Raw genomic sequence first — 16,320 nt, 5'->3', positions numbered from 1 at the left:
CGTTTCTTGTTTTTTGTAAAGATTAAACCTTTGGTTTTCCTGTTTGAATGATTTTGCACATGTCATTTTTGAGGCCCTTTATAGCTTCCTGCTTTTGGTGTGATCCAAGGCTCCCTGTTTAAGACTGTATTTTACAAATTGTTACTTGGAGGGGAGAAATGTCTCATTGGCACTCAAACCACATCTTCTTATATCTACATAAATCTAAATGCGCCAACCAGTCTTTGCTCCTCCTACTAAACTCATAATGCTAATAAGAGGCAGCAAGTTTTGGTTTCGACCAAGCAGAGATTTAACCATCTTCATCCTACAGCACTTGAGAAAATTTGACATTTACCATTCGAACTATGAAAATGAGTTCAAGGTCAGACTAACCCTGCGAGACGACATTTACATCTTACAATTGATCCAAATATTGTTGACCTACTACTTTTAGTATCTAAGACTAAGGACGAAATAGATATGAAAAGATGTGGTATGAATGCTAATAAGACAACTCTCTCATCCAAGTCACAATTTGTAAAGATGAAAACTTAACCTTGATCACTTATCTGAGTTGAGGCCAAGGTCAGATGAGCCCTGTTTACATACAAAAAAAGACCTTGCAAGGATACCATATATCAAAAATAAATAACCTATTTATACTAATAAAAGTGAGAAATGCCCATCATAAAAAAACTACTGAAAATTGAAAAAGAGTTGAAAGAAAATGGACATATGCCAGACAGAAACATTGTAACATAAATATATGGTATCATTCTACAAGATATGAATCATTATCAGCTCTTTGACCTTTTTGAGATATAAAGCTTTGTATAATATTTTATTCACTAGCCTAGCCGCAATGCCAAATACCAAATTAGCATTCTTATGTCCAATTCTCAGACTTGCGTTCAGGCAAGACAATACCTGGAGATAAACAATCCATATATATGTGTGCATGTGGTGCAGGAATGTTAATACATAAAAATGGAAAATTCATAATGGGATAAACAGTCAAGTTTTACTTGTCCTAGTACATGTTGCAGATATTTGACCTCTTAGTATATATTTTCATTTTTATTAAACTTGTGTATGGATTAGGAATATGATTATAATACACAGGGATACTCTTGGATTACACTCTGTCTCCATGTGTGGATTTTTTAGTGTTGATGACCCAGCAGTTTTCTTCTCATTGGTTGGTTGTTGTAGCTTTGACACATTCGCTGTTTCCATACTCAATTTTAGAGATGTACTGATAAAAACATATTTGTTTAAAAACAATTTTATTTATTTCCAAACATATATACACAATTAAGAATCATTATTTTTATTAGTTTTTTGGAATCAGTTCCATTCCACCATCAAGCACAACTTTCTTCACAGTTTCTCCTTTTTCAGCCAAAATTTCTTCAATAGTCCTTTAAAAGAATTAAAGCACAATTTTAATTAATTGCTTATATCAGGTGACAGCCAGCATGGCCAGTTAATAGGACTTGAAGCAATAGACAAGAAAATGCATAACATTATATTTGAAAGAACATCTGTAAGTACAGTATATTAGATAAGATATCTTTCTATTTGGATGTATGTGCAAGGATCAGGGGTTGACTAAACTAAACTATGTGTCCCCATTCAAATGCATTACTAGTTAAAAGAAAGAAAAGGGGGTCCATCACCCAGACCCCCTGGATCCGTCACTGGCATATACATGTATGTATTTTTATAAAGAGTAGTCTTAATCTTTATTTCATGTTGATGTTTATTTTTTTTTATTATTTTGGGGGGGTCTCATCCCGAACTGTTATTGTTAAGTGAGAATCCTGTATCCCGATTCTTGGTGCCATAATACATGTAATAGCGCATGTGATTTCCAGTGTCCTGTCAGACTTCGTTTCCCATTTTCACGCTTAATTATTGGACTTAATTCAAGTATCACGCTTAAAAAAAATGGGCCAATCCTGCTTCACACTTAGACCCCTTTTGAGAATGGGCCATGCACTGAAGAGGGTGGTAAAGGGGGGGTGCTTGCACGAAAAAAACGTGAAATAAGACATAATTTCACGTTGAACGTGAAATAATTTCTGTAATGAACGTCGCACGAAAAATAAATACTTTTATTTGAACCTTTTGTGACTAATCACTGTCTTCTTGTATATATTAACTCTTTGTTTTACATGATATTCCCGATTTAGTATACACATTTATGATATAATTGGTTTACGGCTTTTAAAAAAGTATTTATTGACGATCCCTGCCAAGTGTTCGACTTTTATTTGAAAAATACTGAGCACGCAAAATAAGACTTTGGAAATCACGATGCACGTAAAATTAAATAAGCAAAACACGTTGAACGAGGCACCCGTCTTGCACGAATGAACGTCAAATAAAAAAGTAAAAACACGTTGAACGTGAAATAAAAAATGGCGATCACGTTGCACGAAAATAACCCTTTACCACCCTCACTGAAAGTAATAAAAAAAAAAAAAAAAAAATGTTTTACCTTCCTTTGAAATCTTGAAACCAGCCAAGATGATCAGCAATCAAGTGATTACTTTTACATTCTTTACAAGTGACAATAACAACCCCCTTTTCATAAGCTTGTTTAGAAAATGTTTCTTGGTTTTTTGTTCCACAAACTTTACATTTGTAAGCCATGAGCAGTGTTCCTTTAATTTTTCCTAGTGTCTGATTTGATTGTGTTTGTCCTTCATCCTCTTGTTCACTACTGTAATATCTCGGTGAACACAATATCCTAAGTGGAAAAAAGTTTCCTTTATATCTGCCATCAACACATTGTTGTTTGAAGAAGTTGCTACCTTGCAAACTTGTTTGAATACCACTTTTTAAACCAAAAGTGTGAACAGTTCTTAAAATTATGTTGCATTTGTTGTTACACATATGAGTTGCCTCCTTAATAGCTGTATGTCTTAAACAGTTGAAGGATATTCTTACAGGATTCATGCTGAGTGTACTTTCATTTTAATATTTAGCCCAAACACATGCAACATCCGGTTTTGTGAGCATGCGCGCAATGCACAGAATTACCAAATGAAAGTAGAAAAAGAGAAACAAAAATGAGTAGCTTGACATTTACAAGGGGTAGGGTTTTACAGAAGTTGACACAACGACGCTGTCGTCTTGTTAGTCAGACATGTTGTATTGGAACAGCAAGCAATACTGCGTCAGGTACTTGTAAACTACTTTTTAATTACATAAACGTAAATAACTGTACCGGTATATTATGTCCAAATAATTATGGCACTGGCTACGGTTACATGGAAATGTAACAATAATAAAGATATTATTGTTACATTGGAGACTAATTGCCGGAATGCAAAGTTGGGTAAGGAACCGATTAATTACGAGTGTAACAATAATTATTGAGGCTACGGTTACATTGCGTTATTGTTACATGAAAAACAGCAATGTACGCTAGATTTATTAAACTTAAATCTTCTATATAGTTTTGTTGCTTAATTCATTTATGTCTACTAAATAATACTTGTTATAATAATAAATAATAAATATTATTATTCAAAAAATGATGTTTAAATAGTTTTAGGTATTAATGGATTTGATGTTCTTAAAGATACTACTTCAAATTAGTAGTGCCAAAGGCGAAAAATATTGTTTAATGGTTTGTTGTTGAAAATTCGGGCTGAGAAAACTTCACTTTTAAGTATTTAACTGCACACCTACTCGTACTACTGTCATTATACTTTGAACAAAAGATGAAGAGATTCCTATTACCAATTTTTTTTAGGTGAAAAATTTAAATCTTGCATGGGATGCGTTTGAAACGAAAATGAAACAATATCAAGACACAAATTCCATACAGCTATACAAACGCACTTACCAAAAATTGATACATCAAAAGCAAAGTTTGCTAACTGTGAACTAACGCTGTGAACTTCTGTATACATGTATAAAATTGAGAATGGAAATGGAAAATGTGCCAAAGCGACAACCCGAACATAGAGCAGACAACAGCCGAAGGTCACCAATGGGTTTTCAATGTAGCGAAAGACTCCTGACTTGAGAAAGACGCAAAATTGCGGCGGGGTTAAACATGTTTATGAGCTCTCAACCCTCCCCTATACCTCTAGCCAATGTAGAAAAAACAAACTCACAACACTACGCATAGTAAAACTCAGTTTAAGAGATGTCCGAGTCCGATTTCAGAATCCATGGAGGACATACTATAAAAAAATCAAAAAATTGTATGTTATACTTGTATGTATTGTTAATATAAGATAATGTCTTCAACTTTTATTATTTAGTACATATTACTAGTCCCATCGAACATTGCTGTTTTTCATGTAACAATAACGCAATGTAACCGTAGCCTCAATAATTATTGTTACATTCGTAAATAATCTGTTCCTTATCCAACCATGCATTCCAGCATTTAGTCCTCAATGTAACAATAATATTTTTATTATTGTTACATTTCCATGTAACCGTAGCCAGTGCCAATAATTATTAGTCTCGATGCTAAATAATTATGACATCTTGAAAGGCGTTTATTTCTTTTTTCTTTGACGCCTTACATCGACGTCAAAGCAAAACATTTAAATAGCCTTCCAAGACGTGATAATTATTTGGACTATAAAATTACCGAAAAAAGGGACTCTGAGGCATTTTCAATTAACATTGAAAAATAAGTTGAAGCTGTTTTGACATTTTGGTTATGAATGAAGTTTATAGCATTTTACAGGTATTCTTATACATGCAGTAGGCTGTATGTGCATAAGACCTTTGGCTTTGCCTCACTAAGATTTTATAGACAATAGACAATATTTTATTGGCACAAACGCATTTACAATTAAAGTTCAATTCTTCTTGAATAATTGATAGGTCTTTCCTTCCATTTTCTTTTAATTATACTGTCATAAATAAATATATCATATATATATTGATTAATAAATTTATTGATTAGTTGGTTGGTTGGTTGGTTGGTTGGTTTATTAGTTAAACACTTGATACAGGGTCTCTTGAAACAAGCGAAAAAAAGAGACCTTGGATTCCGTATTAAACACATGAAACGGAAACATGTATTGAATGATTGATTGATTGATTGATTGATTGGTTGGTTGGTTGGTTAAACACGTCGGTTAAATATGCTGGTTAAACACGTTGGTTGGTTAAACACGTTTAATAGGCTCAATTAAAACAAGCAAAAAAAACCACCTTGGATCCCTTATGAAACACATTAAACGGAAACATTGATTGATTGATTGATTGATTGATTGATTGATTAATTGATTAAATGATTGATTGGTTGGTTGGTTGGTTGGTTGGTTTGGATTCAAACACACATAAAACTGTTTAAATAGTGCCAAAAACCACATAATTTGATGACCTTGACCTTTGACCTTGTGACCTTTGTCAAGGTCATTGCTCCACAAGGTCATTGCAAAAGACCCTATGGGTCAAGGACTATTTGTTTAAGAGTTTTGCCTAAAAATGGCTTTTTAAAAACCCTCAGTGGGAGTTATGTCCCTTACATGATGGTAAAATCAATATAGTCATAATGTAAAAAAATTGCCCCTTGAAGTAACAATCATTTTTAACTGCCTTTTTTTTTTGTATCTATAACCGTTCAAGAATTATAGGGAAATGAAAAACTTATAAAAATCTAAAATATGACCTTGACCTTTGACCTTGACCTATATTTTTAAGTTTTGGTCCAATGAACTCAAATCTGAAGACCCGCAGTCTTTACGACTTACGGTTCATGAGATTTATATGCATATCGAAAATTTAAATATTCAAGGGGAAAAAACTCCTATAATAGGTCACTGGATCGATTCGGTTAAAGTTATTTGAAGCTGTAACTTTTGGCAAGGAACATTTAAAAAAAAACCATTTGCCGCTAAGTCTTATAGTTTATGAGGAGTAGCGATAACAGTGTTTTTTGTAATTGGGGAGATAACTCCTATAAGGTAAACAGTAAACCTTGGTTATTCTAATACAAGATAGATATTATACCCCTGATACATGATACCAAAGATCACTTGGATATGTTACGTACTTTGTTTGATTTTGGACTTTGAAAACGGACGAGGAAAAAGAATAATAATAATAATTAAACTGTCAATTGTTCTTGAACAATTGAGAGGTCTTTCCTTTTGTAATGTAAAATACATGTTCAAATAGACGTAGAATGTATTGAAAAGCTTTAAAACACACTGAAAAACCTTTAAATAAGGTTAAAAACACCAAATTCGCTATATGGGACATGACCTTGACCTTTGACCTTTTGACCTTTGTCAAGGTCATTAGTCCCCAATGTCATTGCCGAAGACCCCATGGGTCTAGGACCTTTGGTTATATAGTAAAAGATGATTTTGTCTTTCCAGAAACCTAAAACAGGTGTTATGCCCCTTAAAAAAAGGTCAAATCTCTTCGGTCAAAATGTAACAAAGTTGTGCCGTAATGACCCAAACATTTTCCACTATTTAAAACTTCTGTAAGTATAATGGTTTCTGAGATTATCCCATAACAAGGTGTTAGGTCAAAGGTCAAGGTCAACATACAAATTTGACCTTGAGGTATTTTTCAAAGATACATAAATTGATGAAGATTGGTGAAGATCCTAGGTGTCTACGACTTACGGTTTCTGAGTTTTGGTGGCCAACCGACACCGGTTAATTTTCATAGGGGCATAACCCTACCAATGAGTCGTTGAATCTTTTCGATCCAAATGTAACGAAGAACCGAGGTCTGGTCCTGAAGAAATTTCACCCTTTGTTTTTTTTCTACCTATTACGGTTATGGTGTTGGAACGATAACAAGGTTTTTGGGTTTCGGAGGGATTACTCCGAACCGACAAAATATTTCGACTCACAGGGTGAGTTCCAGATAGGTATTCATGACACCTATACAAAGTGTGAATATGAAAGCGACACGTCTTACGGTTAACGCGGCTAAATTTGTCAAAGTTTAACGGAAGAATAATAATAATAAACAAAAGAAATACAGTAAGGTCTTTCCCTTTAGTAAAAGGAAAGACCTTAATAAACAAACGAAATACAGTAAGGTCTTTCCATTTAAGAAAGGAAAGACCTTAATAAATGGTAATGACCGAATGGATAAACAATTTGCTATACATGGTAGTAAAATACAAACAATTATATATATATATATATGTAAATAAACGATTAAAGGTATAATGAAAATCTATTACAATAGATTACTTCTTGCATTAAAACAATTTGTTACGAAAGAGGAAGATAATTTTAGTGCCTTATAAGATGTATTATTAAGTATAAGATTTATTATGTTTTTATCACACAATGTGGTTACACTTTTTCCAGTAATATTAAACATTTTTAATACAAAAGACTCTCTAATACTGGAGTAACCGCTACAGTGTAGCAACATGTGCTGTTCATTTTCAATTTCGCCACTTTTACAAATTTCACAAATTCTTTGATCTCTGGGCATTTTTAAATATCTTCCTCTTTCAATGGCAAGGTTATGAGCACTAACTCTTAATTTACATAATGATGATCGATCTGATCTATTTTTTAAAGCATCAACATAACCTGCTCGTTCATTAATTTTGTAGACACTCTGGAAAAAAATTAATTTAGGAGATTCTGAAATATTTGCATGTTGTTCCTGAAAACCCTGATCAGTTAGTCTTTGTTTTATGAAACCAAACAGGGGTTTAATAGTAAGGTTATCATTTGACAAATAAGATAAACCTAAGTTTTGAATAATAATATTTAACCTTTTAACCCATGGGTTGCTTTTTTTTGTAGCATTATATATTTGGTGAACTAAACTTCCTTCTGAAGTGATTAAATGATCCCAGAATTTAATGCTAGATAACATTATCCTATTTTTCAATGGCAGTCTTGCAAGTTCGGAACGACATGCATCATTCGAGGCCTTACAGTGTACTCCCAAGATTTCTTTAATAAATTTTATATGCAACTTTTCATAGGCATCACTGTCTTTAAATTTATATAAATATTTTCTAAGCAACTGTATCCTTGCAAAATGCTTTGATAATTGAAAAAATAATCATTCTTCACAAGCCATCTGGGATAAGAATGCTCTATCTCTTGTGGTTGTATTCACACCTTCTGTTGAAGCCTTTAAAACCTTGATGCTAAAACTGAACTAAATTTAAAATTTAAGCGGGAGAGGGTGATTCAGTATGCACACCAAATCCATGGCAGTATTATCTGTTCATAATTTAATTGTGACCAATATCTGACAGAAGCAGAAGTAGAAGCAAGGTACAGGTACTCGAAATTGAAAGCCTAAACAGTTTATTATTAACAGTAAATTAGCGTTTTATTAAACACTGCAGAATAATGCTATTAATACTAAAATCATCATGGTCATATACATGTATTTCATTGTTCTGCACCTTGTACTTTTCTTTAAGAACTAGCAGTATCTACTTTTTTAATTTTCCATTTGTCAATTGTAGAAGAGGAACAAGAACCTGATGAAGAAAGAGCCCTGCAGTATGATGATCTTTATCCTGGACACATCCCTACCACATTATTCCAGAAAGTTTTATTATCAGCTGGATCAGCAGCAATGTCTTTATATGATCCGAGAAGAGATGGTAAGAAACTTGCCATACATTGGTTTAAAAAAAACTAGTAAATGTCAGCTCCAATTAAGTCTGAGTTTTCTACAGTTTTTGTCCCTTTAAACTCCAAAAAGATGAATGATTTTCTCATAGATTTTCCAACCTTCATTAAGCTCCAACTACATGTATAACCTTTTTAGAGGATGTATTTAAGTTTGTTTTCATACCAACAAATCACTCAGTAGATTTAATTTTTAATCTTTTCTATCAAAAGCTTAGCTCTAATATCTAAAATTCTCTTATAACACAGAAAAACCTCAGAATTCCTTCATGATCATCAAAATTCTGAAAGTGCTGTTGGATCATGAAACATCAATTTTAACTTGTTAATTTATTTTGAAAATTATCTATAAAAAATGAGAATGGGGATGGGGAATGTGTCAAAGAGACAACAACCCAACCACATAACAGACAACAACAGAAGGTCACCAAAAGGCCTTCAATGATTCATCTAATGTGACAAACAGTGTTATAATGGTGTTACACCTTCATAGTATAGAGCATTAAAATACTAGTAGATAAATCTGATTATCAAATAGATGTAATATTTAGTTATTTCTAAAATTATTTCTAAAATTAATGTTTGTAATTTCAGATATGATATCCACTCTAGGGGAGACAACAGGATATTTTGCTCTGAAGAAAATGAAACAGAAAATGTTGGAAGATCCTGTTGGAAGACAAATAATTGAGTAAGGGTCATTATGCTGTTGTAATCGCTTTAATCGTTGTTATCATTGTAATCAATAGTTTTAACAAGAATTTATGTATTACTGTCAGATTAATTGATTGATTGAGTTTGACTCCACTTTTGGCTATATCCTGGTCGCCAGTTTTATTGTAGGAGGTAGCCAGAGTGCCTGTAGGGAACTAATTAACTCACATCTACTATGCAGTATGGGTTTTGCTCATTGGTGAAGGCTGTATATTGACCTATAGTTGTTAACTACTTCATCATTTGGTCTCTGGTGGAGAGAAGTCTCATTGGCAATCTTATCACATCTTCTTAATTTTATATTCAGCAGAAAAAACAGGATATCATAGTCAATATTTGTATAAGAGTTAGCATACTATGAAATATGTATGAACAAAATTTTCAAGAAGTACTTGGAAATAAACAATTTATCTCAGGAAAAGCACTTATAATGCCATTCATAGGTAAAAAGGCAACAACAAATATGAGACACAATTTTTCCCACCGACATATGGTATTCAAAAATAACAAATAAAAAAGCAAACAAAACATTTAGATATTGTTGAACATGGTAAAATACTATTCTCTCTTTTAGAATTTTATATGCCTATTATACAAATATTTTTCAGAGAAGAGCCAGAAATCAATACATCCACTTTATCTATAGACTACTTAGGGAGTTTACCAGATGACACTTTTGGTAAAAAATACTACAATTTTCTCAGTAAAAATGTAAGTTCAATGTAATAACATGTTATGAACTGATTTGAAATAAGTTTAACTCAAATGAAAACCATGCAGATTCTTTTGAATGTCTGATTTTATCTGAAATATGGTTTGATCAATCTTTGCTTAGTAAAAGACTAGTCTTTTTATTATAATAAAAGAAAATATATATTTGGAAAAAGACATAATTTTTGTTATGCAATGCAGCTACTTAAAATTTAGTTGCTGCAAGGGTTCTTTAAAATACAGATGGATTGGCACTCTCTTTACTCCGAGTCTTGTGTTTTAATTTCCCCCTTTCTGAGTTGCCAGCTTTTATATATCTTCCACTGCCTATTATGATATTTTGCTGTTGATTTTTAGCCAAATTTACCTGCTTTATTATTAAAACTTACTGAAACCTAAAAGATATACAGTTAAAGATGCCATAAGATATAAAATGTCTGAAATTACTGAAAATATGAAATGTTAGACTTAAACAAGGAAATTGTTTATTTCAGGGTTTCTCCCCCGATGCAAGACTTCCTGTACATTTTGTAGATGATCCAGAATTAAAATATGTTATGTTACGGTATAGACAAACACATGATTTATTTCACTCTGTACTGGGAATGCCTCCTCATATGTTAGGAGAAGTAGCAGTGAAATGGGTGGAAGCTATTCAAACAGGACTGCCCATGTGTGCACTAGGAGCATTTTTTGGACCTCTGAGATTAGGTCCTATGTAAGTTCATTAATATACATTGTATTAACAGATATAATTCAATGAAAAAAGAGACATCCAAGATACTGATGTCTAGACTAGAATGAACCATCAAAGATGTGGTATGAGTGACAATGAGACAACTCTCTATCCAAGTCACAATTTGTAAGGGAAGTAAACAATAATAGGTTAAAGTACTGTCTTCAACACCGAGCCTTTTGCAATCTATAAAGGGCCTAACAAAAATGATTAGTGCAAAACCATTCAAACATGAAAACCAACATTCTAATCTATATAAAAAAACAAGAAACAATTATGAACCACATCAAAGAACAACTACTGAACATCAGATTCCTGACTTATGACAGTTAACAGCAAAAGCAGTTGGTTTAAACATTTTAATATGTACCAAGTTACTACCAACATCCACTTATAAAGTAATAACTTAGAACTTATAAATGATTAGGTTAGGCAATATGTTAGGCTTTTTTTTAGTGTTAACAAAGAAGTTTACTTCCATATTAAAACTCTTATTTAGAATTAATTCAGACTGTTTGTTTATATAAGTTTTATAATTTTATTATATTTTATGCAAAATGGACATAACTTTATACAAATAACTTCTAACATCATTTTACAGAAAAAAATAAATAATTAGTTTGGTATTTCTTTTCATTTCAGAAATAGACAGCAATATTTGAGTACATACTTACCCTGGGCCATCAGATGTGGAACTAATTCCAAGTTTTTAATGGCTGTATATTGGGAGAAACACTGGGAACAAAATCTGACAGACTTACGAAATGAACTAAATATAGAACCAGCTCCTGTACTAAATAAATAGAAAAATAAATATTTCATCCAATTGTATTTATGTATTGTGATGTTCCAACTAATGATGACGTAATGAGTTTCCTCTGTTATTTAATCTGTTATTTTAATATTTTTATGCTCGCCTAGGGGCATAATGTCTTTGGCCTGTGTATCCTCTTTCCATCAGTTTGTCAGTCTGTCTTGCTTCAGGTTAAAGTTTTTGTCAGAATAGATTTTGATGAATTGTGAAGTTCAATCAACTTGAAATTTAGTTCCCATGTTCCTTATGCTATGATCTTTCTTTTTTTAAATGCCAAATAACAGTTTTGACCTGAATTTCACAGTTCACTGAACCTAGAAAATGATAGTGTGAGTGGGGAATTGGAGTACTATGGACACATACTTATTTGTTCTTTTACCTCTGCCATTTTTTTCTTCCCTCAAATGTTATTTGTTTTTTTCATCAGGTCTACAAGATAATCAATATTTATTAGCCCTCTTAAACCAAACCCTTTTTGTTTTGTGGGTTATCTCCCTGTATAAAAAAGAAGATGTACGATTGCCAATGAGACAACTATTCACAAAAGACCAAAATGACACAGACATTAACAACTTTGTACCATGTTTTTTCTATGTCTCCTCTGTACTGGTACACAAAATTAATGATTATTTCTTCAAATTAAAGCAACATGGGTTTTAGTATAATTTTTTGAGGTTTTTATTCTAAAACAATTATCAATTATATTGAACTATTTCTTTTTGTAAGTTTATGTTGCTCAGCCTGGTTTTCTATGTTGTGCATTGTTTTGTTTTGCCACGGCATTGTCAGTGTATTTTAAGGTGGTACCCAACACTTTCACTAAAATTAATTTGGCTCGTTTAATTTTCATAAAATTTTGACAAAGTATTTACTTTGACCCTTTGACAAAAATATAACAATTAAAAAATTTTTGAACCAACCGTTTTGTCAGAAAAATTACATTGATATAGCAATTTGACAAACACCAATTTTGATCATTGAGAAGCTTAATAGTCCTTTTACAACACAATGTAATTAAAACGTTTAGCTGACTTTACAGAGTTATCTCCCTGTAGTGTTTAGGTACCACCTTAAGGCAGAGTCTCATTACTATACGTACTAGTTTCATTGTTTATTTAATTAGGGATTCAGAAAATTATATAGTTACATCGAGGACAGACATCACTATCCAATGACAGGTACAGCTAGAGGAAACTGAAGTGGCTCTTAAATTTCAGTGTATTTCATATGATAATTTGTCAATTAATAATAACAAAATGTGGCATAACTTATTTATTTCATATACTTGAGATTTCTGATTTATAAGCAGTAATATGCATAGTGTTCCAAAGATTCATAATACTGTAATAAAATATCTTTGATTTTATCATATTAAAAATACAGCCATTGAATTCTAAATAAAAACTTATTATAAAGCAGCCTTCTGAAAAAAAATTACTCTAGAACTTGTTCATATCCCTTATTATTGCGAACCCTATCATAGTTTTCCATAGATTCACCTGCAAGTTACCTGTCCATTTAAACTTTTGTAACTACAATTGTCCCATTTAACAAATACAACAGGTATTGTTCTCTGTATAGTTTATTTGATGGGACCTTTAAATTTCTTCCAAGAGAAATCTATCACTCATTGATTAATTTACCTGAGTAAAAAAAAATTCTTCCAAATAAATGAAAATACACTTGTAATTGTTCAATATACCCTGGTTGTTTTTTTTATTCTTCATTCAAAACTGAGGTTTTGTTATGTTTTCATGAAAGGATGTCAATAGTGTATTTATTAGGACAGAAATCAATATAATAGATGCCCAAGGTGTATGGATGTGTGTTTTTTGTTTATTTTTCAAATTCTGTAAACCAACTTATTTTCACAAATAGTTATTCATTTCAATTTATTCCTTTTATGTTGATTTCTCAGCTATGTATCTGAATAGATTAATAATTTTCTTTCTGTTTTTATGTAAGGGAAGACCAAAAAGTAACATTTGTACAATGATTTATTTGTCCTCTTTTAATAAGACTCAACACCACAAAATTGCTTGCAAAAATTAGTTGGTTTACATATTTGCATATTTTTTTTCTAATTGTATTTCTTTCAGCTAAATAGGGGTAAACCAAGTGTAAAATTAGGAATCTTTTGTTAATAAGTGATTCCAAATTGATTAAAAATAACGCTTTTAATTTTGCATCTTGAATAATTTTGAAATCTTGAAAATGACTTTGAAATTTATTTTGCAAACTAACTTAACTAAATAATAGCAATGCACACTTGGCTGAGATTCATTTACTATCATAAATACTGAAGTATGAACAAACTAATCCCCCTTAGACAAGCTAACCTTCCTATAGGTAGGTTAATTATACAAAAGTTTGATCAGAAATCAGCTTTTAATTTTTGAATCAGTGTTTATATTGAAACTATTAAAATGTATTATTGATATTGAATAAATACAATGCCACATGCAGTTTTACAGGAGTTCTTATTTATTATTTGTACATGTATTTTTATCATTGACAGTTCAATTTTTTGTTCAGGTAAATTAATCAATGAGTGATAGATTTCTCTTGGAAGAAATTTAAAGGTCCCATCAAATAAACTATACAGAGAACAATACCTGTTGTATTTGTTAAATGGGACAATAGAACTTACAAAAGTTTAAATGGACAGGTAACTTGCAGGTGAATCTATGGAAAACTATGATAGGGTTCGCAATAATACATTCAGTACAAATCAATTTTATGTAATAGCTAAATCATTCTAATTTACATAGGTGTAAAATATACAAAAACATTAAATCACAATTTTTAAATGACTCGATATAATACTGTGAAAGACTATAATTAAAACCAACTACATGGTTTATCACATGACTTTTGAAAATGTTTTAAGGATGTTCCCTACTCTTGTTTTTTTACTTTATGTCATATGTATATTCGAAATCTTCTGTTTTTTTCTATGTAAGTGTCATAAAAAAAAATTCCGTCTTAACTCTACTTTTCTTTTCATACTTTAGTTACATAAAGTTTAAAGGCCATTTTTGAAAATTTTATAAAATTAGTTTTAATTAGTTTTTCAAAGAAAAAAGGTGCCAATGTTAAAAGAATAAAAAAAAAAAAAGAGAATTCTCTTCCACCAAATTTTCAAGGACTTAAACAGAGAAGCAAACATCCTTACAAAGTAAACATTTTCGTATTTTTATACAGAAAGATGTGATTTCGAATGCATTTTATAAAGGTTTAAAAAATATACATATGTACAAATTTTACAAATATACAATTAACAATGAAAGGGTGTGTTCATAAGGCAACAATACAATGGCATAGCACCCCAGACTAATGTGACCTTTTATGCTGCTCTTATATAATTATACAAAATAAAGCATAAATGATCCTTCCTGAAACTGTTTCAAAGCACCTGCATGTGCCAGTGTAATGAAATTCTGATAAAATAGTCTTTTATAACAAAACTGTCAATTAATAAATGAATTTTGTAATGCAATATTAGATTCACAGGTATTTAATGCAACTATCAAATTAAAACTTTTAATTAAGTTAAAAATATACTCCACAATCTACTTGATCATTTTGCTGTAATGGTTCTATATCAATTTCATTTCTCTATATTTAACTAAAATAATACATTTTTAAAGTTTGAAAAAAAAACCCTTTTGATTGATCATGATGATAAAGTAATTTACTCCATATTGATAAAACTTCAATTAGGTTTTTTTATATGACTGTGATTTTGAATAAATAATATTCACCTGCGGAAAAGGTATAGTTACCACACAAAACAATTTTGGTAAAAAAAACGTTTGATGAACAATTGGTATTGGTATATAACTTCCATTACATTTATTTCTCTCAAAATATGGAATAAAACAATTACTGCCTTTTGTTTTTGTGAATATGTGGTTTAATTGGTCGTTGGCCTCAGTGATTATCAGTTTTTCAAAAGTCAATAAAACAAAATATTTGCCTCACCAAAAGACAGTTATTGTATGATATACAACCTTTAAAAATATTCGAAATATTATGCACTATAAAAATACTGTATTTCTTAATTTTGCAGTTTGAGCCTTAGTTAGGGCAGTTAAATCTTGGCTGTGCTCCTTATTCACATTTCATGGCCATGTACAATGTATTTCAATGACTAGTAAGGGAGCTACCATTTGATTTTAAGGGGGGGGGCTAGGATGAAAATTTTTGTCCTGCATTTTTTTTTAGCTGTAATCTCTGTCCTGCCTTTTTATTTTTCACTCTGTTTGATCCTGCCTTTTTTTTTTTAGTTTATCCTGACTTTTTTTTACCTAAATTGTCGTCCTGACTTTTTTTTTTTTTGCAAGTGTCTCATCCTGCCTTTTTTTTTACTCAAAACTCCTGACCTGCCTATTTTTTTTCAAATTTCATCCTAGCCCCCCTATAAAAATCGAATGGTAGCTCCCTAAAGGGTTAATTTTGTAGTAAAATCTCTATTGCATAAAATTAGTTACACATAAAAATTTCTGGTGTACAGAAACCAAATCTTAAAGGAAGAATAGCAATAGAAGAGAAAACTGATTCTATATATCAAGGACAAGAATATATGCCAATCAGAACAAAACTCAAATGAGATCTGAAACTAGCATTGTGCAATTATCATACAAATAACAGTTAAGTATCTTATAAATATCTGAACATTTACAATAACAATTAATTATACAAAATGTAATAATACGAAATAAGCACATGCTTAGCACTAA

At 31.2% G+C, this 16,320-nt stretch overlaps 2 protein-coding genes across 2 annotated transcripts; one reads left to right on the top strand and one right to left on the bottom strand.

Moving 5' to 3' along the window:
- Positions 1-1,251: 1,251 nt before the first annotated feature.
- On the bottom strand, positions 1,252-3,006 carry LOC143057141 (uncharacterized). Its single transcript, XM_076230383.1, has 2 exons — positions 2,486-3,006; positions 1,252-1,403 (listed from the first exon to the last, which is right to left on the bottom strand). The coding sequence occupies exons 1-2, from the start codon at positions 2,944-2,946 to the stop codon at positions 1,316-1,318; spliced, it is 549 nt and encodes a 182-aa protein (XP_076086498.1). The 5' UTR covers positions 2,947-3,006; the 3' UTR covers positions 1,252-1,315.
- Positions 3,007-3,011: 5 nt separating this feature from the next.
- On the top strand, positions 3,012-11,595 carry LOC143057140 (ubiquinone biosynthesis protein COQ4 homolog, mitochondrial-like). The gene is made up of 6 exons (XM_076230382.1): positions 3,012-3,171; positions 8,435-8,575; positions 9,198-9,294; positions 9,926-10,028; positions 10,523-10,746; positions 11,407-11,595. The coding sequence occupies exons 1-6, from the start codon at positions 3,060-3,062 to the stop codon at positions 11,567-11,569; spliced, it is 840 nt and encodes a 279-aa protein (XP_076086497.1). The 5' UTR covers positions 3,012-3,059; the 3' UTR covers positions 11,570-11,595.
- Positions 11,596-16,320: the final 4,725 nt, after the last annotated feature.

This window comes from Mytilus galloprovincialis, chromosome 13 (genome assembly GCF_965363235.1).
Source record: "Mytilus galloprovincialis chromosome 13, xbMytGall1.hap1.1, whole genome shotgun sequence".
NCBI lineage: Eukaryota > Metazoa > Mollusca > Bivalvia > Mytilida > Mytilidae > Mytilus > Mytilus galloprovincialis.
This window is presented reverse-complemented; position numbering and strand designations above follow the sequence as displayed.